Source organism: Mesoplodon densirostris, chromosome 4 (genome assembly GCF_025265405.1).
Source record: "Mesoplodon densirostris isolate mMesDen1 chromosome 4, mMesDen1 primary haplotype, whole genome shotgun sequence".
In the NCBI taxonomy this organism is placed as follows: Eukaryota; Metazoa; Chordata; class Mammalia; order Artiodactyla; family Ziphiidae; genus Mesoplodon; species Mesoplodon densirostris.
In genome coordinates this window covers 122,020,571-122,045,414 of record NC_082664.1, presented here as the reverse complement: position 1 = coordinate 122,045,414, position 24,844 = coordinate 122,020,571, and the positions used below count along the sequence as shown (strand labels likewise).

General features: G+C 37.1%; 1 protein-coding gene across 7 annotated transcripts in view; it reads right to left on the bottom strand.

Moving 5' to 3' along the window:
- MYO9A (myosin IXA) overlaps positions 1–24,844 on the bottom strand; it is a 295,878-nt gene that overhangs the window by 226,269 nt on the left and 44,765 nt on the right. For 6 of the 7 annotated variants that reach the window (XM_060097070.1, XM_060097072.1, XM_060097075.1 and 3 more), the window contains exons 2-4: positions 16,760–17,673; positions 10,364–10,458; positions 7,435–7,497 (exon numbers count right to left, since the gene is read on the bottom strand). In XM_060097070.1, the coding sequence (XP_059953053.1) occupies positions 7,435–7,497; positions 10,364–10,458; positions 16,760–17,599 (998 nt within the window). In that variant the 5' untranslated portion in view covers positions 17,600–17,673. The remainder of the gene's footprint in view (positions 1–7,434; positions 7,498–10,363; positions 10,459–16,759; positions 17,674–24,844) is intronic. The other variant, XM_060097071.1, reaches the window with a different exon arrangement.

Here is a 24,844-nt window from a genome sequence, read left to right as displayed (position 1 = left end):
AAGAGCAGCAGATTAAATCTCCACAATCAACCTGATGTACCCTGCATCTGTGGAATACCTGAATAGACAACGAATCATTCCAAAATTCAGGCGGTGGACTTTGGGAGCAACTGTAGACCTGGGGTTTGCTGTACGCAACTGACTAGTTTCTGATTTACATGTTTATCTTAGTTTAGCTTTTAGCGCTTGTTATCATAGGTGGATTTGTTTACTGGTTTGGTTGCTCTCTGCTTTTCTTTTTTTTATTATTTTACTTTTTATTTTAATAATTTAATTTTTTTTTAATTTTAAAAACTTTATTTTATTTTATTTTTTCTTTCTTTCCTTCTGAGCCGTGTGGCTGACAGGGTCTTGGTGCTCCAGCTGGGTGTCAGGCCTGAACCTCAGAGGTGGGAGAGCCAAGTTCCGAGTTCAGGACATTGGTCCACCAGAGACCTCTCGGCCCCACATAATATCAATCAGCAAGAGCTCTCCCAGAGATCTCCATCTCAATGCTAAGACCCAGCTCCACTCAACGACCAGCAAGCTACAGTGCAGGACACCCTATGCCAAACAACTAGCAAGACAGGTACACAACCCCACCCACTAGCTGAAAGGCTGCCTAAAATCAAAATAAGGTCACAGACACCACAAAACACACCACCGGATACGGACCTGCCCACCAGAAAGACAAGATCCAGCCTCATTCACCAGAACACAGGCACTAGTCCCGTCCACCAGGAAGCCTACACTACCCACTGAACCAACCTTTGCCACTGGAGACAGACACCAAAAACAAAAGGAACTACGAAACTGCAGCCTGCGAAAAGGAAACCCAAAACACAGTAAGTTAAGCAAAATGAGAAGACAGAGAAACACACAGCAGATGAAGAAGCAAGGTAAAAACCCACCAGACCAAACAAATGAAGCGGAAATAGGCAGTCTACCTGAAAAAGAATTCAGAATAATGATAGTAAAGATGATCCAAAATCTTGTAAACAGAAGAACTAAAGAGCAAACAAACAATGATGAACACCACAATAAATGAAATTTAAAATTCTCTAGAAGGAATCAATAGCAGAATAACTGAGGCAGAATAATGGATAAGTGACCTAGAAGATAAAATAGTGGAAATAACTACCACAGAGCAGAATAAAGAAAAAAGAATGATATGAATTGAGGACCGGTTCAGAGACTTCTGGAACAACATTAAACAAACCAACATTCAAATTACTGGGGTCCCAGAAGAAGAAGAGAAAAAGAAAGGGACTGAGAAAATATCTGAAGAGCTTATAGTTCAAAACTTCCATAATATGGGAAAGGACATAATCAAGTCCAGGAAGCACAGAGAGTCCCATACAGGATAAATCCAAGGAGAAACACACCAAGACATGTATTAATAAAACTATCAAAAATTAAACACAAAGAAAAAATATTAAAAGCAGCAAGGGAAAAGCAACAAATAACATACAAGGGAATTCCCATAAGTTTAACAGCTGATCTTTCAGCAGAGGCTCTGCAAGCCAGAAGGGACTGGCAGGACACATTTAAAGTAATGAAAGGGAAAAACATACAACCAAGATTACTCTACCCAGCAAGGATCTCATTCAGATTTGACGGAGAAATTAAAACCTTTACAGACAAGCAAAAGCTAAGAGAATTCAGCACCACCAAACCAGCTTTACAACAAATGCTAAAGGAACTTCTTTAGGCAGGAAACACAAGACAAGGAAAACACCTACAATAACAAATCCAAAACCATTAAGAAAATGGTAATAGGAACATACATATCGATAACTACCCTAAATGTAAATGAATTAAATGGTCCAACCAAAAGACATACACTGGCTGAATGGATACAAAAACAAGACCCGTATATATGCTGTCTACAACAGACCTACTTCAGACCTAGGGACACATACAGACTGAAAGTGAGGGGATGGAAAAAGACATTCCATGCAAACGGAAATCAAAAGAAATCTGGAGTAGCAATTCTCATATCAGACAAATTAGACTTTAAAGTAAAGACTATTACAAGAGACAAAGAAGGACACTACATAATGATCAATGGATCAATCCAAGAAGAAGATATAAAAATTGTAAATATTTATGCACCCAAAATAGGAGAGCCTCAATACTTAAGGCAAATGCTAACAGCCACAAAAGGGGAAACTGACGGTAACACAATCATAGTAGGGGACTTTACCACCCCACTTTCACCAATGGACAGATCAACCAAAATGAAAATAAATAAGGAAACACAAGCTTGAAATGACACATTAAACAAGATGGACTTAATTGATATTTATAGGACATTCCAACCAAAAACAACAGAATATACTTTCTTCTGAAGTGCTCATGGAATATTCTCCAGAATAGATCATATCTTGGGTCAAAAATCAAGCCTTGGTAAATTTAGGAAAATTGAAATCATATCAAGTATCTTCTCCGACCACAATGCTATGAGACTAGATATCAATTACAGGGAAAAAACTGTAAAAAATACAAACCCATGGAGGCTAAACAATATACTACTAAATAACCAATGGATCACTGAAGAAATCAAAGAGGAAATCAAAAAATATCTAGAAACAAATGACAAGGAAAATGCGATGGCCGAAAACCTACGGGATGCAGCAAAAGCAGTTCTAAGGGGGAAGTTTATAGCAATACAATCCTACCTCAAGAAACAAGAAAAATCTCAAATAAACAACCTAACCTTACATCTAAAGCAATTAGAGAAAGAAGAACAAAAAATCCCCAAAGTTAGCAGAAGGAAAGAAATCATAAAGATCAGATCAGAAATATATGAAAAATAAATGAAGGAAACGATAGCAAAGATCAATAAAACTAAAAGCTGGTTCTTTGAGAAGATAAACAAAATTGATAAACAATTAGCCAGATTCATCAACAAAAAAAGGGAGAAGACTCAAATCAATAGAATTAGAAATGAAAAAAGGAGAAGTAACAACTGACACTACAGAAATACAAACAATCATGAGAGATTACTACAAGCAACCATATGCCAATAAAATGGACAACCTGGAAGAAATGGACAAATTCTTAGAAATGCACAGCCTTCTGAGACTGAACCAGAAAGAAGTAGAAAATATAAACAGACCAATCACAAGCACTGAAATTGAAACTGTTATTAAAAATCTTCCAACAGGGCTTCCCTGGTGGCGCAGTGGTTGAGAGTCCGCTTGCCGATGCAGGGGACAAGGATTCGTGCCCCGGTCCGGGAAGATCCCACATGCCGTGGAGCAGCTGGGCCTGTGAGCCATGGCTGCTGAGCCTGCGTGTCTGAAGCTTGTGCTCCTCAACGGGAGAGGCCACAGCAGTGAGAGGCCCGCGTAGCGCAAAAAAAAAAAAAAAAATCTTCCAACAAACAAAAGCCCAGGACCAGATGGCTTCACAGGAGAATTCTATCAAACATTTAGAGAAGAACTAACACCTATCCTTCTCAAACTCTTCCAAAATATAGGAGAGGGAGGAACACTCCCAAACTCATTCTGTGAGGTCACCATCACCCTGATACCAAAACCAGACAAAAATGTCACAAAAAAAGAAAACTACAGACCAATATCACTGATGAACACAGATGCAAAAATCCTCAACAAAATACAAGCAAACAGAATCCAACAGCACATTAAAAGGATAATACACTATGATCAAGTGGGGTTTATCCCAGGAATGCAAGGATTCTTCAATATACGCAAATCAATCAATGTGATACACCATATTAACAAACTGAAGGAGAAAAATCACATGATCATCTCAATAGATGCAGAGAAAGCTTTCAACAAATTCAACACCCATTTATGATAAAAACCCTCCAGAAAGTAGGCATAGAGGGAACTTACCTCAACATAATAAAGGCTATGTATGACAAACCCACAGCCAACATCATCCTCAATGGTGAAAAACTAAAACCATTTCCACTAAGATCAGGAACAAGACAAGGAACAAGAACAAAACAACTCTCACCACTATTATTCAACATAGTTTTGGAAGTTTTAGCCACAGCAATCAGAAGAAAAAGGAATCCAAATCGGAAAAGAAGAAGTAAAGCATCACTGTTTGCAGATGACATGATACTATACATACAGAATCCTAGAGATGCTACCAGAAAACTACTAGAGCTAATCAATGAATCTGGTAAAGTAGCTGGATACAAAATTAATGAACAGAAATCTCTTGCATTCCTATTCACTAAGGATGAAAAATCTGAAAGTGAAATTAAGAAAACACTCCCATTTACCACTGAAACAGGAAGAATAAAATATCTAGGAATAAACCTACCTAAGGAGACAAAAGACCTGTATGCAGAAAATTATAAGACACTGATGAAAGAAATTAAAGATGATACAAATAGATGGAGAGATATACCATGTTCTTGGATTGGAAGAATCAACACTTTGAAAATGACTCTACTACGCAAAGCAATCTACAGATTCAATGCAATCCCTATCAAACTACCACTGGCATTTTTCACAGAACTAGAACCAAAAATTTCACAACTTGTATGGAAACACAAAAAACCCCGAACAGCCAAAGCAGTCTTGAGGGAAAAAAATGGAGCTGGAGGAATCAGACTCCCTGACTTCAGACTATACTACAAAGCTACAGTAATCAAGACAATATGGTACTGGCACAAAAACAGAAACATAGATCAATGGAACAAGATAGAAAGCCCAGAGGTAAACCCACACACCTATGGTCAACTAATCTATGACAAAGGAGGCAAGGATATACAATGGAGAAAAGACAGTCTCTTCAATAAGCGGTGCTGGGAAAACTGGACAGCTACATGTAAAAGAATGAAATTAGAACACTCCCTAACACCATACACAAAAATAAACTCAAAATGGATTAAAGACCTAAATGTAAGGCCAGACACTATCAACTCTTACAGGAAAACATAGGCAGAACACTCTATGACATAAATCACAGCAAGATCCTTTTTGACCCACCTCCTAGAGAAATGGAAATAAAAACAAAAATAAACAAATGGGACCTAATGAAACTCAAAAGCTTTTGCACAGCAAAGGAAAGCATAAACAAGACGAAAAGACAACCCTCAGAATGGGAGAAAATATTTGCAAATGAAGCAACTGACAAAGCATTAATCTCCAAAATTTACAAGCAGCTCATGCAGATCAATATCACAAAAACAAACAACCCAATCCAAAAATGGGCAGAAGACCTAAATAGACATTTCTGCAAAGAAGATATACAGATTGCCAAAAAACACATGAAAGAATGCTCAACATCATTAATCATTAGAGAAATGCAAATCAAAACTACAATGCAGGGCCTCCCTGGTGGCGCAGTGGTTGGGAGTCCGCCTGCTGATGCAGAGGATACGGGTTCGTGCCCCGGTCTGGGAGGATCCCATGTGCCGCGGAGCGGCTGGGCCCGTGAGCCATGGCCGCTGGGCCTGCGCGTCCGGAGCCTGTGCCCCGCGGCGGGGGGGGCCACAGCAGTGAGAGGCCCGCGTACCGCAAAAAAAAAAAACAAAAAAAAACTACAATGCAATATCATCTCACACTGGTCAGACTGGCCATCATCAAAAAATCTACAAACAATAAATGCTGGAGAGGGTGTGGAGAAAAGGGAACCCTCATAAACTGTTGGTGGGAATGTAAATTGATACAGCCACTATGGAGAACAGTATGGAGGTTCCTTAAAAAACTAAAAATAGAACTACCATATGACCCAGCAATCCCACTACTGGGCATATACCCTGAGAAAACCATAATTCAAAAAGAGTCATGTAGCACAATGTTCATTGCAGCTCTGTTTACAATAGCCAGGACATGGAAGCAACCTAAGTGTTCATCGACAGATGAATGGATAAAGATGTGGCACATATATACAATGGAATATTATTCAGCCATAAAAAGAAATGAAATTGAGTTATTTGTAGTGAGGTGGATGGACTTAGAGTCTGTCATATAAAGTGAAGTAAGTCAGAAAGAGAAAAACAAATACCGTATGCTAACACATATATATGGAATCTAAAAAAAAAAAAGGGTCATAAAGAACCTAGGGACAAGACGAGAATAAAGATGCAGACCTACTAGAGAATGGACTTGAGGACACGGTTGGGGGTAGGGTAAGCTGGGACAAAGTAAGAGAGTGGTAGCGTATATATGGACATATATACACTACCAAATGTAAAATAGATAGTGGGAAGCAGTCACATAGCACAGGGAGATCAGCTCGGTGCTTTGTGACTAGCTAGAAGGGTGGGATAGGGAGGGTGGGAGGGAGGCAGACACAAGAGGGAAGAGATATGGGGATATATGTATATGTATAACTGATTCACTTTGTTATATAGCAGAAGCTAACACACCATTGTAAAGCAATTATACTCCAATAAAAATGTTAAAAAAAAATACTAGCAAGCCAAATTCAGCAACATGTAATAAGGATTATACATACATCTACAAATCAAATCTAGCAAGATAACAGAGAATCAGTTTATATAAGCTCTGGATCTTCTCCTGCCATTGATTCTTCAAAACCAAGGAAACCAGGCTTCTATCACTACCACTCTATTAAAATGTGTTAGAAAAAGTTACTAATAACCTTCTAATAGCCGTATCTGTTACCTCTACATGTCTTCAGGAGGCTATTCTCTTCCCCAAACTCTCTTCCCTTCATTCTGAAACATCTCTAATTCAGATTTCCTCATCAGCTAGCCACAAAAAAATTAACAGAAAAGTCTGAGTTCTAGTCCTAAGCTTACAGGTAATTAATTATGATAATGTTTAATGAAATTTTATTATATATAAGGACTACACTGAGCATTTTATAAATGTTATTTCATTTAATCCTCTAAACAACTTCAGGATAGTGTTCCATCTGCAAAATGAGAAAAAGTATCTAAGAAGCAGAGAAGTTAGGTGATATGCCAAAAGCATATCCAATATTTGAATATAGGTTTGTTTAACTTCAAACTCTGGCTCTTCATTTTGTCTCATTATAACATGAAGCAAATCATTTACCCCTCTGATATTTGGCTTCCTCATCTAAAGAAGGTTACATATATGTCAGCTCTGAAATTCCATATACCTCAAAGATTACAGAGAAATTAAGAGCTTTATTAAAAACTTTTCTCAAATTAGGGAAAGAACACCAAGACGTGACACAAGGTCCAAAGGCAAAATGCTCACGAAACGATACCACCTGAGATACCACTATTTTCCTGTTCTGATAGTTTGCCTAGAATTTAGAAAGGACAACATTTCTATATACCCATTAAAAAAAAAGACCTCCTAGCAGCTTCTTAAAAAGTACAGTATTCTGCCCATGAGAGAAATAGCAATTATATATAAAATTATACATGGTATAAACTGAATTAAAGGTCATAATATACAAAGATCTGAAAAGTCAATCTACATGATACAAATGTTAACTTGATCTAATTACACATATTAAAATATGTACCGTTCATTATGCTCTTGATAAACGAGTCTGGACTTCTCCAGCAGATACTTTTCAACATAGGCACTAGAAGAAAAATAAAATTTATTGATATAAGTAATAAAGCTTAATATAAAGTAGACAAATATTTTATTAGAGAAGATGCAAAAGTATAAAGAATACTATCCAGACTACATGTACCACCGGTGCTGGTGGTATAGTGGTGAGCACAGCTGCCTTCCAGAGTACATTTACCACTATAATTGTGTTATGGACACTGTTAGTGTCATCCACATTAAGTTCATAAACTCCTAAGTCTTTTTTTTTCTTTCAATAAAGCAAAATAAAGTCAGAAGTTCAAAACATGGCACATAAGACCCTCCCGTGACAAAGACTTTACTTTCTTTCCCGGCTCAATACCACTGTACATTCTTTGTCACCCTCCCGTGACAAAGACTTTACTTTCTTTCTAGGCTCAATACCACTGGACATCCTTTCAGATATTATAGTTTGACCAGACTACTAAATAATGCTCAAAGATATAATTTTTTTATATATACATGCTGTTGCCACATTCTGGAATAAATTCTGGTAAATAAGTTTCTTATTTACCAATTTACTCAGTAAGTATTCATTAACTGGGCACTGTGCTAAGCACTGTTCAAATACAGAAATAAGTGATACACTACCTGTCCTCAAGGGGCTTACAAACTAGTGGAGAAAATAGGTAAACTAGCAGCTATCATGCTGAGTTGGTAGGGTTTATTTTACAGCAATGACCAGAATATTATGGATGTACCAAGAGAGACACATACGATTCAATCCAAGAAGGAAAAAGGACGTAAGGAAGAACTCGCATAGAGGGTGAGTATATAGCACTAATATGGATACAAAAATCATAAATAAAAACTAGCAAGCAGAACACAACAACCAGTTTACATATGTATGTGTATAAACATGTCTGTGCGTGTACGTCTGTGGGTGTTTGTGTCTTTGTATTGACCAAGTGAGATATTTTTTCCCCAGGAATGCAAAATAATGGTAATATTAATAGATCCCAAAATGAAGATCAAGCTAATATCCATAGATGCCAAAAAGGCCTTTGATAAAATACAATAGCCATTACTGACAAAAACACTCAAAGAAAATTAAAATCAATGTTTCATTAACACAATAAAATGTCCTAAAGCCAGTATTTTACTTAGTGAAGAAAATTAAAGGCATTCACACAAAGGTCTAAAACAATATTATCACAGTATAGGAGGTATGTAATCAGACAAAATAGAAAATAATCAGAGATACAAGGAACAGGAAAAAAATTTAAAGTATTTATTTAGGCAGATATGATAATACACCTAGAAATGTTAAGAGAAACAACAGTAAAACTAATATAAACAATAAAATAATTCAGTAAGATAACAAGATATAAAATTAATATAAAAATCAGTAGCCTTCACATATACAAATAATGTGCAATTTTAGAAGATATAATGCAAGAGAAAAATCACACTTTAATAACAACATTAAAAATAAAATAAGATACTTAGGAATAAACTCAACAAGAAACATAAAAAAACTAAAAACACTTCTAAAAAGCATAAAGATGTCAATTATCCAAAAAATTATTAGTCCAATAAAACCAAGCCATGAAAGACATGAAAGATCCTTCAATACCTATTCCTAAGGAGCAAAGAATTCAATCTGTAAAGGCTATATACTATATAATTCCAACCATGTGACATTCTGAAAAATGCAAACCTATTAAGACAGTGAAAAGATCAGTGGTTGCCAAAGGTTAGTGGGTGGGAAGGGATGAACAGGTGGAGCACAGGGATCTTTAGGGCAGTGAAACTATTCCATATAATATTGTCATGGTGAATACATACCTTTATACATCTGTCAAAGCCCATTCAAGGTACAACACAAATGGAACACACTAATGCAAGATATTATTATTATTATTATTATTTTTTTTTTTTGCGGTATGCGGGCCTCTCACTGTTGTGGCCTCCCCCGTCGCGGAGCACAGGCTCCGGACGCGCAGGCTCCGGACGCGCAGGCTCAGCGGCCATGGCTCACGGGCCCAGCCGCTCCGCGGCATATGGGATCCTCCCAGACCGGGGCACGAACCCGCATCCCCTGCATCGGCAGGCGGACTCTCAACCACTTGCGCCACCAGGGAGGCCCCAAGATATTATTAAGAGGGGAAACTGGGGGATAGGGTGAAGAGGTATATGGGAACTCTCTGTACTTCCTATTCATTTTAGGTCATAAACCTAAAACTTTCTATTCATTTTAGGTCATAAACCTAAAACTGTTTTAAAAATAGTCTATTAATTTTTTAAAAGTTATAAAGAATATTGCTGGCACAAACAGAGAGGACTCTGATCACAGACTGTATAATAAGAATTATTATTATGACAAAATTAAATATCTTAAGTATAAAATAGTGTTAGGGCTCAAGAGGGAGGGGATATAAGGATATATGTATACATATAGCTGATTCAGTTTGTTGTACAGCAGAAACTAACACAACACTGTAAAGCAATTATACTCCAATTAAGATATTTTTTAAAAAAATAGTATTAAGTAGGAAAATGTCATTGTGGTTGCTTTAGGAAATACAGTAATTAGGGGGTCAAGTTACCTGCCCAACTTACTCAAAAACAATTTTTTAAAAATGAATGTAGAAATAATATAGAAAGATAAAGCAAATGCATATAATTGTTAAAAACTTATAAATCTAAGTTAAGGGTATATGGGGGTTACACTATTCTTAGAACTTTTCTCAGGTTTGAACTTTTCCAAAAGAAAGAAATAATTGAGAAGAAAAAAATTTAATATAAACACTAATGTCACTATTCTCATTAAAAAGCAAATGAACAACCTATGGTTTATGAAGGGGCAATGGCAAAAATATAAACATGCTCCAAAGCCTGCTACTGCTACTTACCCAAGTACAGTGCCTGTTTCTTGGTAATTTACTTGAATAAACTTGCCAAAACGACTTGAATTGTTATTATGAGCTGTCTTTGCATTTCCAAAGGCCTGTCAAAATAAAGAGTTCTCATTAATTTTATTTTTTAAAAATGGAAAATCCTGCTTAGATCAGCTCAAAGAGAAAATAATGTTAAAGAGATAGTAGAAAAGCAATTCACTTTTATAGTTAAGGTAAAGTAAAAGAAAGCAACTAATATTTGAAATGAAACCAAGTAGACAGCATTTTATGCTATTCAGTAAAATAAATCTTAATTTTAAAAACTTATTGCTCATTACAAATCAGATTTCACTTTCACATTCCAGAGCCAGCAAATATTCTTGATATATTTATACATATATATTTTTTAAATCTTGCTTAAGTGAAATAGCAATAAGCTAGGAAAAGAATAATTACATCAAAAGAATTAAAATTCTAGAACAGTATAAAGGAAATAGTTTCATTACACAATGTACGCTTTATTATATCTACTTAAAACAAAATGACAGTGCTATTTTAGAAAGAATGAAAAATATGTTTCCTAAGTTATAATCAAAAGTATACACCATGCAATAAAATATCACCTAGCAATAAAGAAGGAACTACTGGTACAGACGTCAACACTGACAAATATTAAACATTATGTTAAGTGGAAGAAACCATACACAAGAGTACATATTGTAATATGAAATTCTAGAAGAGTCAAAACAAGAGTAACAAGAAGCAGATTAGAAGCTGTCTGGGAATGGGGATGGGGGTGGGAAATGTCTACAAAGGGACACAAGGGGTAATGAAAATATTCTATGCTTGATTGTATGATGGTGGTTACAGGGTATATGCATTTATCAAAATTCACTAAACCATATATTTTAAATGGCTATATTTTATTTCAAGTTATATCTCAATAAAATTTAAAAGAAAGAACCCACTGTTGAACTCACATATTCAACAACTTAAATGAAATCTTCAAGACATAATGCTGAATAAAAGAAGCCAGTCTCCAAACACTACATACTGTATGATTCCATTTATATGACATTTTGAAAAAAAACAACAACAACCAGCAATGAAGAACAAACAAGTAGTTCCCACAAGTTATGGGAGTATGGGAGGGCAGAGGGTATGAAGATAAGGAATAGCATGAGGGAGTTTCATGGGGTAGTGGAACTACTCTGTACCTACACCCATAAATGGTTACACAAATTAATATGTTCATAGAATTTTACTGTAAAGTTATTTCTTTTAATTTTAATATCTACTTTTTAAAGTAAATCATTAAAAAATAAAGGCAAATAAAAGACAATTTCAGATATACAAATCTGAAAATATTCATCATAAGTGAACCCACACTAAAAGAACTAAGGAAGTCCTTCATGCAAAAGGAAAATGCTATCATGTTCAAACATGGATCAATGTAAGGAATAGAGAACAGTAGAAATAGTAACCACATGAGTAAATATATAAAATACATTTTATTACTTAGACCTCTTGATAAGATTACTGAGAATGAGATCAGAGAAAATGGTAAAGATCTCTGAAATTCATCTCCCCTTCATAAAACAAATAAGACTAACAAAAATTGTTATTTGTCAAAAGTAACATCAACTTTTTGATGATTCTAGAAATTAACGAGGGCTTGGAATAATCCTTTGTAGAAGAACATTTAATCAAGGAAAACAGCTGGATCTCAGTAAGAAAAGCAGGTATTGATGGCATTTTAACTTACCTGATTACCAATTCCCTCTCCCTAGCTCCACACTGAAGAGAAAACTGACACCCTACAATTACAGGGTTTTTTTAAAAAAGCAGTCTAGCCTAGAAGCCACTGCAAATATCAGACTAGGGTTAGAGTTAAAGCCTTGTCCCAAAGATAACTCACAATTTGACCTATTAGGCATTTTCCTAGAAAACCTCATTCAAAGGGCTATCTTTCTGTGACCTGACTTGAAGATCACTCACTGAGAACAACCTTTTCCCACAGGTGTGTTTGTTAAACAAAAACTAAAAAATAGAGTTGCCATGTGATCCACCAATCCCACTCCTGGGCATATGTCTGGAGAAAACTCTAATTCGAAAAGATACATGCACCCTTATATTCATAGTGGCACCACTTAAAATAGCCAAGACATGGAAACAACCTAAATGTCCATGAACAGAAGAATGGATAAAGATGTGGTATATATACACAATGGAATACTACTCAGCCATAAAAAAGAATGAAATAATGCCATTTGCAACAACATTGATGGACCTAGAGATTATCATACTAAGTGAAGTCAGAAAGAGAAAGATAGCAATATCATGTGATACCACTTATATGTAGAATCTAAAATATGACACAAATAAACTTACAAAACAGAAACAGACTCACAGGCATGGAGAACAAATTTGTGGTTACCAAAGAGGAAAGGGGGTGGGAGAGGGATAAATTTGGAATTTGAGATTAGCAGATACACACTACTACATATAAAATAAATAAACAACAAGGATCTATTGTATAGCACAGGGAACTAACTATATTCATATCTTGTAATAACCTATGATGGAAAAGAATATGAAAAAGAATATGTATATATATGTATAAGTGAATCACTCTGTTGCACACCAGAAACTAACACAACATTGTAAATCAACTATATTTCAGTACCAAAAAAGAGAGCAAGAAAGGGAAAAAAGGGCTTCCCTGGTGGTGCAGTGGTTGAGAGTCCACCTGCCGATGCAGGGGACGTAGGTTCGTGCCCCGGTCCAGGAAGATCCCACATGCCACGGAGCAGTTGGGCCCGTGAGTCATGGCCGCTGAGCCTGCGCGTCCGGAGCCTGTGCTCCGCAACGGGAGAGGCCACAACAGTGAGAGGCCCGCGTACCGCAAAAAAAAAAAAAAAAGAAGAAGAAAGGGAAAAAAAGGAAAAAAAAACATGGTGATGCAGTGGTTAAGACTCTACGCTACAATGAAGGGTGCCCAGGTTCGATCCCTGGTCAGGGAACTAGATCCCACGTGCATGTCACAACTAAGAGTTCACATGCCACAACTAAGGAACCGGTGAGCTGCAACTAAGGAGTCCACGCGCCGCAACTAAGGAGCCCACCTGCTGCAACTAAGAAGTCCACGTGCCACAACTAAGTAGCCCACATGCCACAACCAGAGTCAGAGAGCTGCAACTAAGGAGTTGGCGAGCCGCAACTAAGGAGCCCGCAAGCCACAACTAAGACCCAGTGCACCCAAATAAAAAAAAAGAAAGAAATGGTGAGAGCAGACATCTGTGTCTTCTTTCTGATCAAAGGGAGAAAGCTTTCAGTCTTTCACCATTAAGTATGTTGTTAACCTATAATTTTTAATAGGTGTTTTTTTTGTTTGTTTGTTTGTTTTGCGGTACATGGGCCTCTCACTGTTGTGGCCTCTCCCGTTGCGGAGCACAGGCTCTGGATGCGCAGGCTCAGCAGCCATGGCTCACGGGTCCAGCCGCTCCGCGGCATGTGGGATCCTCCTGGACCGGGGCACGAACCCGTGTCCCCTGCATCGGCAGGCGGACTCTCAACCACTGTGCCACCAGGGAAGCCCCAATAGGTGTTTTTAATCAGATTGAGAAAGTTCCTTCCTATTCCTAGTTTGTTAAGAGTGTGTTTTTGTTTGTTTGTTTGTTTTGTTTTTTTAATCATGAAAGGGTGTTGTTTTTGTCAAATGCTTTTTCTGTATCTATTCTGATGATGGTGTGGCTTTTGTCCTTTAGTCTATTAATATTGTATAATACATTTATTTTTGTATTGTTTAACCAAACTTTCATTCCCTAATATAAATCTTACTTTACCATGGTGTATACTTCTTTTTATATTTTGCTGAATTAAGTTTGCCAGTATTTCTTTAAGAATGTTTGTGTTTCAAGGGATATCAGTCTGTAATTTTCTTTTGTTGTGGTGTCTTTGTTTAATTTTGGTATCAGTGAAATATTTTGGGCCTTATAAAATTAGAAAGTGTTCCTCCCTCCTGTTTTATTTCTTGGAAGAATTTTTGAAGGATTTGTGTTAATTCTTCTTTAAATGTTTAGTAGAATTTGTCAGTGAAGTCATCTGGTCCTGGGCAATTTTTTTTTTTTTTTTTGGAAGTTTCTGACTACTAAGAAACAGACTCGTAGACGTAGAAAACAAACTTATGGTTACCAAAGGGGAAAGGGAGTGGAAGAGGGATAAATTAGGACTTTGGGATTAGCAGATACAAACTATATACTATATATAAAATAGATAAACAACAAGGTCTTACTGTATAGCACAGGAAACTATATTTAATATCCTATAATAAACCATATGGAAAAGAATGTGAAAAAGAATATGTATGTATATGTATAACTGAATCACTTTGCTGTACATCCGAAACTAACACAACATTGTAAATCAACTATACTTCAATAAAAAAGTTAAAAAATAAAAAAATTTTAATTTAAATCTTAAAAAAGAGGGTTAAACCTGGGAAAAATGTATATTATTTTCAAAACATGTCTAATAAAGGATCTGCACCCAGCATACACAAAGAACTCTCAAAACACAACAATAACAAGTTGGGCAATAGATTTTGACAGGCACTTCACCAAGGAACATATATAGGTTGCAAATAAACACATGAAAAGGTGCTCACATCATTAGTTATTATAGAATGCAAATTAAAATCATGAGATACCATTGTATACCTATTTGAATGGCTAAAATTAGAAAGAATGACTATATCAAGGGTTAGCAAAGATATGGAATAACTGAAACTGTATATACTGTTTGGTGGGAATATAAAATGGTATGTAAAATTTATATGTAAGTTTGGCAGTTTCTTTAAAAGTTAAACAGATACCTACCATATGACCCAGTCATTCCACTCCTAGCTGTTTACCCAAGAGAAAAGACAATGTATGTCCACACAAAAACTTGAATACTTTATGCGTTATAGCCAAAAACTGGAAACAACGTATATGTCCATCAAAAGATGAACGAATAAACAAAGTGTGGTATATCCATACAATGGAATACTGTCTTAGCAAAAGGAATCAATTATTTTTTTTTTTTTTTTTGCTGTACGCGGGCCTCTCACTGCTGTGGCCTCTCCCGTTGCGGAGCACAGGCTCCGGACACACAGGCTCCGCGGCCATGGCTCGCGGGCCCAGCCGCTCCGCGGCATGTGGGATCTTCCGGGATCGGGGCACGAACCCGTGTCCCCTGCATCGGCAGGCGAACTCTCAACCACTGCGCCACCAGGGAAGCCCAGGAATCAATTATTGACACTCACACAAAATAATTAAACCAAGTAAGAGAAGTCAAACATAAAATAGTACATACTACATGATTCCATTTATATAAAATTATAGAATGTACAGACTAACCTACAGTGACAGAAAGCACATAAGTGGTTTCTTATAGATGAGTGGGCTAGAAAGGGTGAGAAAGAGGCATTAAAAAGGTATATGAGAACACTTTAGGGATAATGGATATGTTCAGTATCTTGACTGTGGTGGTGGTTTAATGGGTATATATCAATACATATGTCAAATTTATCCAATTGTACACTTTAAATATGTGCAATTATACCTCACAAAAATCTCTTTCAAAAAACAAGTAAGGGCCTCCCTGGTGGCGCAAGTGGTTGAGAGTCCGCCTGCCGATGCAGGGGATACGGGTTTGTGCCCCGGTCTGGGAGGATCCCATATGCTGCGGAGCGGCTGGGCCCGTGAGCCATGGCCGCTGAGCCTGCGCGTCCGGAGCCTGCGCGTCCGGAGCCTGTGCTCCGCAACGGGGGAGGCCACAACAGTGAGAGGCCCGCATACCGCAAAAAAAAAAAAAAAAAAAAAAAAAAAAAAAAAACAAGTAATATTACCTTTCCTTTCAGCTCTAAAACAAAAATAGTGTATTCTCTTTCCTTTCTACCCTTGATGGTATTACTTCTAAAACACAGAACTAAAAATTTTTTCCCATATTCTCTGCATTTTCAAAAATGAACCCTTAGAATTTCAATCCTAGGCACAGATTTTAAGGCTGCACAGATAAAAATATATTGACAAGACTATATTCCCCAACGACCTATTTCCACAATCCAATACAGGCAGGAGTCCTGCGCCTGCTGTCTCCCTTTACAGGGGGATATATCTGACTCCAATCAACTTTCCTTTGCATCCTTTGAAATGGCCCAAAGACATCCTTTGAAAAAAAATATTGCCACTGTCACACCTTTCAATTTTCCACACTGCCTTTTTCTGCTTTCCTATCTTCCAGTTTTCCTTGGTAACTAAAAATGATGTCTATACTTCTATTTAGTTTCATTTCATTTTCTCACATCTAACAAACTTTAATATTTTTTAAGATATGTTTAAGAGTAAGAAAGTATTTCTACACACTTACCTCAAGTACTGGTCCAGCTCCAAGAATAATTTGTTCCACTCCACTGGCAAATCCTTTCTGACTGAGGGCAGTAAGGTGATGAATAAGAAAGTTTGTGCTTTGAGTCTTCCCAGAACCACTCTCTCCTGAAATCACGATGCACTGATTCCTTTTGTGCTGCAGCATGGCATGATAAGCTACATCAGCCACAGCATAAATGTGAGGCTCAAGTTTTCCCAATTGGTGGTTATCATACATTTTGACATATTTGGGGTTATAAATAGGAAGAAACTTGAATGGGTTAATAGCTATTAGAATACTGCCAACGTAGGTGTAAATTTTTTCATGCTTAAAGCGATTTCGTAGGTTTTCTAAGAGAGTTTTCTCATTCAAATCAGGTAAGCTACATAAATCATCAAAGTCTTTTTGTTGAGGCTGTGGAAGAAAACCCCGTTCCATCATCCTGCGACGTTCTTCTGTTACCCGTAGCCATGACTGAAGACTACCATAATGGATTGATCCATCAAGGTTTTTTTCTCTCAGAAGAAAACGGTAGTCCTCTCCACTCAGGCGATTTTCCAGAGCCATTCGGGGCCACAACATCATTCGCTGAACTGGACAGTCTGTTGGATTGAGTATCCATTCTTCTCCACCAAATTCTTTTACCTCTGCTAGAACATAACATTTTGTTTTGTCAAGATGAAGTCTGTTTATAAGAGAGTCAATCACCTCAGCAGCCGTGGAGTTTTTTCTGGCAGGAATTGGACAGTAGATTGTCCCTTCTGAAATTGTCCCAGGATATATACGTAATGTATGTTCATTATCCTCAAAGCGTCGTCTTCCTCCATCATTTATATTCATATTGGATCCTGTCCCATCAGCATGGATAGTATGTGTTCAAGACTGCACAAATCATTTTCGTGGCAAAAGAACTGCTGCAACATAAAAGATGTGAAACATTAAGAAGTCACATCACACAGCCACTGCTTTCTGAAGCTCAAAAAAAGAGGCTTAACAATCAAGTTGATTACACCTTTTAGGACAAAAAATCCTAACTCTTCTCAGTATAAGAACTGTTCTTGAAGACAGTCTCGTTGAGATCACATAATATTTCATATTATTGTCCAAATCTGCACACTTCCTAAAACAGCCAAAATTTTTTCAGTCTTTTGTTATATTAATAATTCAAAACCCAAAGAGTAAAAATAAAAATTAATTTGTCCTCTACTATCTTGAATGTTTCTAAGGTACCTGGCAATAGAATCAAGTTCTTTCTTTATATATGAAAAGAGCCTCATTGAAGACTGGCTTAAGATGGACAGAACAGTCACACAAATCTAATCACCCCACACCCAAAAGCTCTTAAGGTTAAAGCAAAACCGAGAAAGAGTGCATCAATAGAGCAAAAACTTGTGAAATTAGAAACAGTAAGAAGATGAGATCAGATAAACAGAAATTAAACTAGACGAAGTTATAACCAAGAAAACAATGAGAGAAACCTGCTACAGAATAGACATATTTTCAAGGACTTCTGGACTCTGTCTCCCTTAAGGTGAAGATGTAAAGGGAGCAACAAAATTGATCCTGCCCCTGGCTTGCTGAACAAAGCTGACAAAATTATACAACTAGGCACCATTACAAATTTTATTCAACCTTCCCTTTTCCTTCAATGCTGCCTTTTTATCTAACTTTATTTCATTTCTTACAAGTATTCTGCATACCCTCCAATTTTCTCAAACCCCACATATATCACACCTCTAAAAGAATGATTTCAACTTTTATACCTAACTGAGAAAACAGTGATTTCTTTTAAATGACTTCAACTCAAAATGTATTCCTATTTTCATCTCATCTCTGTTCTTCCATTTCTGTCTACAGAGAAAATGTTCCAGATACTTCCCATTTCTTAGCATCTCCATCAGTATCTTGCCCCATCAAAAAACAGCTCCCATATGCTATCCATCTTTCCCTTTTCACTTATTGCATCCTTTAACATATAGATGCTGTTATTTTTTTAAAAAAGAAAAATACCTTCAGTTGCTTCTCTCAGACTACTACACTACTTTTGTCAAAGTCCTCTCTAATGAAGATACTCTGTTTACCTTTTTCCTAGATGATCTTTCAAAAGCATAGAATACTATAGAAAATATAGAAAGCAGCCATAAATCTACTACCCAAATTCACTGTTTGAAAACTGCTGTAATCACTCCAGATTATTTTTATAAACAAAATATTAGAGAGATAATTAAAGCTCCTTCCTTTGCTCTTCAGAGGTAACCATTATCCTGAGGTTGGTATTATTCCCATACATGCTTTTATATTTTTACTACATATGTGGGTCCCCATAAATTATAGATAGTATTGTTTCCAATTTTTAAGCTTTAAAAAAAATGCTATACCAAACAGTCTGCATCTCACTATAATTTAACATTGTCTTTTCTATTTATAAACTGCTGATACATGTAACATTCATTAATTGCCAAGCAATATGACATGGTATGTTGGCTCATTAATTGTGACAAATGTACCAGTCTAGTGGGAGATGCTGATAATGGGTGAGGCTATGCATATGTTGGGGCAGGCAGGGGATGTACGGGAAATCTCTGTACTTTCCACTCAATTTTGCTGTGAACCTAAAACTGTCCTAAAAAATAAAGTCTATTTTTCAAAAACTCCCATTGTATGCTTATACTACAATTTATCAATCTACTATTAATTAAACCACAATTTATCAATCTACTACACTAAATCCTTCCACTGAACGTTTAAAATGTTTCCAGTATTACACTATTAAAGCAATGCTGCAATTCTCATACATGTCTCTTCATATACCTTTGCTAGAATTTCTCTGGACTGTAGACCTAAGAGTGAAATTGCTGGGTTTTAAGCACCTTCAACTTTACTAGATATTAACAAAATGCTCTCCAAAGCAGTTGTACCAACTGACTATTTCACAGCCGTTGTAGGAAGAGCTCATGTTTCTCTGCCTCCTTACCAAAAGTCAGTATTGTCAGACTTGAGTTTCTGCCAATATAAGAAATGTAAAAAGGTATTTCATTACTTCAATTTGTATTTCCTTCATGACTAGTAAGGAGAGGCAACACTTATCCTATCATTTGCCATTGGGGCTATGATTGTTCATTCATTTTCCCCTTTTGACTTGTCTTTTCCTTATTAATTTGAATGATTTTTCATATATCCTGGATATTAATCAATTTCAGCTGAATGAGTGACAAATATCTCCTACCATTCTGTAGCTTATCTTTCTATTTTGTTCATGTTGCCTTTTGTTGTAGAGAAGTTGTATTTTTAATAAATTTATCAATATTTTACAGGTTATTATTTCTTTTTTAAGAAGCAACATTAACAACAATTGCAGTTAACTCTTACTATGTGCTTATTTGTACTAGTCATTTTTCTAAGCATTGCACATGGATTATTTAATCCTCACAATTCCTCCCTCAGGGCTGTTTTTATCATCATCATCCTCATTTTACAAATGAGAAAACACAGAAATTTTACAGAACTTGACCAAATGTAATAAAGTTGAGATTTGATGCAGGCAGTCTGGCTCTAAAACCTACATACTATTATCTCCTGGTATCATTTTTTAAAATCCTCCTTTATCCTAAGGATATAAAGTTATTATCTTATATTTTCTTCTAAAAGGCCTAAATTTTGCTTTTCTTATGTAGGTCTTTTAACACATACAGAACTTATTTTCATGTATGCTGTGAGATAGGGCTTGTAATTATTTTCAAGTCAATTCAGATTAGCAAATGAACCAGCATCACAATGAAGAGTCTAATCTTTCCCCACTGACTTATAATGCCACTTCTGTCCTGTGGCAAATTCCAGATAAGTCTCAATCTGTTCTGGGTTCTGTACTGTTTTCCACTAGTCTATTTATCCATCAATAAGTCTGTCTTACCTATTACTGCTCTATTATAAGTTTTGATATCTGGAGGGCATACCACCTCAGTTTGTTCCTCTTTGATGTTACTTCGGTTATGTTCTATAAAAATTTTAAGATCAGCATATCAACTACAATGAAAAAACCTTTTAGCATTTTGATGGACATTGCAATGATTTTGAAGATTAATACTGGAAAAAACTGACATCCTACTGACTTCCCATTCATCAACACCATCTGTTTTTTTTTTTTTTTTTTTTTTTTTTTTGTGGTACGTGGGCCTCTCACTGTTGTGGCCTCTCCTGTTAAGGAGCACAGGCTCCGGACGCGCAGGCTCAGCGGCCATGGCTCACGGGCCCAGCCGCTCCGTGGCATGTGGGATCTTCCCAGACCGGGGCACGAACCCGTGTCCCTGCATCGGCAGGTGGACTCTCAACCACTGTGCCACCAGGGAAGCCCCCATCTGTTGTTTTTAATCACACTTTTCACTTCTAAGGTTTCTGTCATTTTCATAGTGTTTTTTTTAAATATCTTTTTTGGAGTATAATTGCTTTACAATGGTGTGTTAGTTTCTGCTTTACAACAAAGTGAATCAGTTATACATATACATATGTTCCCATATCTCTTCCCTCTTGCATCTCCCTCCCACCCTCCCCATCCCACCTCTCTAGGTGGTGACAAACCATCAAGCTGATCTCCCTGTGCTATGCGGCTGCTTCCCACTAGCTAGCTATTTTACGTTTGGTAGTGTATATATGTCCATGCCACTCTCTCAGTTTGTCACAGCTTACCCTTCCCCCTCCCCATATCCTCAAGTCCATTCTCTAGCAGGTCTGCGTCCTTATTCCCGTCTTACCCCTAGGTTCTTCATGACCTTTTTTTTTTTCTTAGATTCCATATATATGTGTTAGCATACAGTATTTGTTTTTCTCTTTCTGACTTACTTCACTCTGTATGTCATATAGTTTTAAGAGATACTACTCACTTACTTACCTCCCTGAAAATCCTAAATAATATATAATCTGATATTTTTCAGACTCATATTTTAATGTCATCAGCGTGAACTGCTCTTCTGATTGTTGATTTTATTTCGTATGTTTCTCAGCATTAGATGACTTAATTTGTTTGAGAACTTAGCTTTAGAAGTGAACTTTTTAATGGAAGACTTTTGTTTTTCATACCAGCATTTACTAAGAACCCACTATTTACTACTTTTTTAAAACAAAGCCACAATACCATTAATCACACCTTTAAAAATTAATATTTTTAATACAACTGGTCAGTGTGTGATTTCCCCAGTTATCTCATAACTATTTTTCTTACAGTTGGCCTATTCAAATCAGGAGATCTGTCCTGCAGTAACAGTAAGAATATGCTTTAAGCTAGGAGGTTTCTAGCTGTAAAGCTATGTTTGTGTTCTCCTGAGTCTGTAGGTATAAGGCCTCGTATAAACTGTGGCTTCCGGCAATAGAAAGCAGCAAAGCTACTCCTTACAGTCATGCAGGCTGTGCTGTGTACTATTTCAGGAGATGCACTGCATAACTGTAGTCTGATCTATAAAGGTGAATAATTTGGCAGCCCCAGGGGACTTCCCTGGCAGTCCAGTGGTTAAGAATCTGTGCTCTCAATGCAGGGGACACAGGTTCGATACCTGGTCGGGGAATTAAGATTTTGCGTGCCGCACGGCACAGCCAAAAAAAAAAAAGCAGCCCCAGAGCTAAACTCAGAAATACCTTTTTCAACAGAGGAGCCCTACCTACCCTGGCCCATGGTTACCAACAATGAACCCAATTCCAATGACACTTCCACATTATCTCAGAGGCCAAAACCTCAGATGCTTTCCCCGCAAGCTCCCAGACATAAGCCCCAGTCACTGCTTTCTGTTCTATTCTCTTTCCAAAATAGAAATGTTTACCTTTTTGAGCCCCATTTATGTCAATTCAGTTTTCTCTTTTTGTTACTTTATCAGTCTTGCTTTGTGTTTAAAAAGAAGGGGTTGCCTCAAAATATCACTCGCAGGGAATTCCCTGGCAGTCCAGTGGTTAGGACTCCGAGTTCCCACTGCAGGGGGCCCCAGTTCGATCCCTGGTTGGGGAACTAAGATCCCGCAAGCTGCGCAGCATGGCCACAAAAAATAAATAAATAAATAAATAAATAAATAAATAAAATATCACTCTTAAATACATCTTGACAGCAATCTGTGAGTGTTTATCAGAATCATCTAGGGAAATTTTAAAAATATACATTTCTAGGCCCAATAATGGTTCTGAGGTTGGGGCAACTAGGCAGTTCTTTTGTTGCTGGTCCAGAGAATAGCATTCAGGAATCAGTGGTCTATATATCCACTTTCCACTCCCTTACCACTCTTTCCACATAGCAAGCTACTGCCAATGTTCTTTAAAAACGTCACCAATTACCATAAGGTTGCCAAATCCAAAGGTCTCTTCTCAAGCCTCATCTTAACACACCACACTGTAGCATTTGACTATGTGGCCATCTTCTCATTCTTAAAACAGCCCTCACATGACAATTCTTTTTCTTGTTATCTTCCTGATAGGTTGATTCTCTTTCTGAATCAGTCTTACAGTTCCTCTTCCACTACCTCACTTTAAAGATAAAAATATTCTCCCAGTTTCTGGTCTCAACCCAGTGCTCATCTATCTGGATGATAACATCTAGTCCTCTATAATTTACACTGTTTCCTATTACCTATGGATGCTTTTGCACTATGGCAGAACTGAGCAGTTAGGACAGAGACCATATAGCCCACAAAGCCAAAAATGTCTATTATGTGGCCCTTAAAAGAAAACATTTGCCAACTCCTATTCTAGGATAACCACTGAAAGAAAAAGGGAAAAAGTATAACTTTACAACTAGTAGAATGAAAATACGGCATGATAAAAACTAATCAATATAAAAGAGGGCAAGGGGGCATTTAGAACAGATGGAACAAATGGAAAGCATACTAAATATATAAGTACCTGTATTAAGTGTGAATGCTCCACTTAAAAGACAAAGATTGCCAGAGCAGATTTTTTAAATCCACCTCTGTGCTGTTTTCAATAGACACACATGTATAATATGAGGATACAGAACCTGAAAGTTAAAAAAAAAAAAAAAGAAGATATACCATGTAAATTCTAGCCAAAAGAAAGCTGGTATAATCAAAATAACTTCAAGCAAAGTGGAAAAAGAAAGTTGAGTTAAATATCTCTAAGGCCCTTTTTAGCCCTTACATACTGTAATACTAGGTTTACACCTGAGACAAAGGTCTCAGGATATCACTGGTGACCCTGAAAAGTAGAAAATAGTAAAGGACTGTAAGAAGTTAAACAGGAAGTGACAGATTGGCAAGTAGACTAGCAGGTGTTGCTCATATCTGCTATAAAAGAAAGGAGAAGAAGTATGAGTGAAATGTTTATTAGTTAGGGGGCTTGGCAGCACACCTTTACGGTTATAAATAGAATCAAGCAGAGAAAAAGGAACTGAAAACTTAAAAAAATGAAGGTCTGGGGCTTCCCTGGTGGCACAGTGGTTGAGAGTCCGCCTGCTGATGCAGGGGACACGGGTTCGTGCCCCGGTCCGGGAAGATCCCACATGCCACGGAGCGGCTGGGCCCGTGAGCCATGGCCACTGAGCCTGCACGTCCGGAGCCTGTGCTCCTTAACAGGAGAGGCCACAACAGTGAGAGGCCCGCGTACCGCCAAAAAAAAAAAAAAAAATGAAGGTCTGATGAGCCAAGGTTCTTTGGTAAGCAAGACAAAATAAGATTTAGGTCAAAGGTAGACAGGTAACTCTCACAAAAAGAAAAAACACTTTTTCTGAAAGAATTAAAAAAAAAAAAAGGATGGGTTGAGGAACAGCTTTTCAGGTAAAATGTGACAAGAGTGCATGTTAGGGACTTCCCTGGCAGTCCAGTGGTTAAGACTTCACCTTCCAAAGCAGGGGGTGGGGGTTTGATCCCTGGTTGGGGAGCTAAGATCCCACATGCCGCACGGCCAAAATACCAAAACGTAAAACAGAAGCACTATTGTAACAAATTCAATATAAAGACTTTAAAAAAAAAGTGCATGTTAGCTGATCTTTATCACTAGATAGGCTATAGGAGCCCAATTTTTTTTAATATTTATTTTTTTATTTTATTTATTTGGTTGTGCCAGGGTCTTGGTTGCAGCAGGCATGCTCCTTAGTTG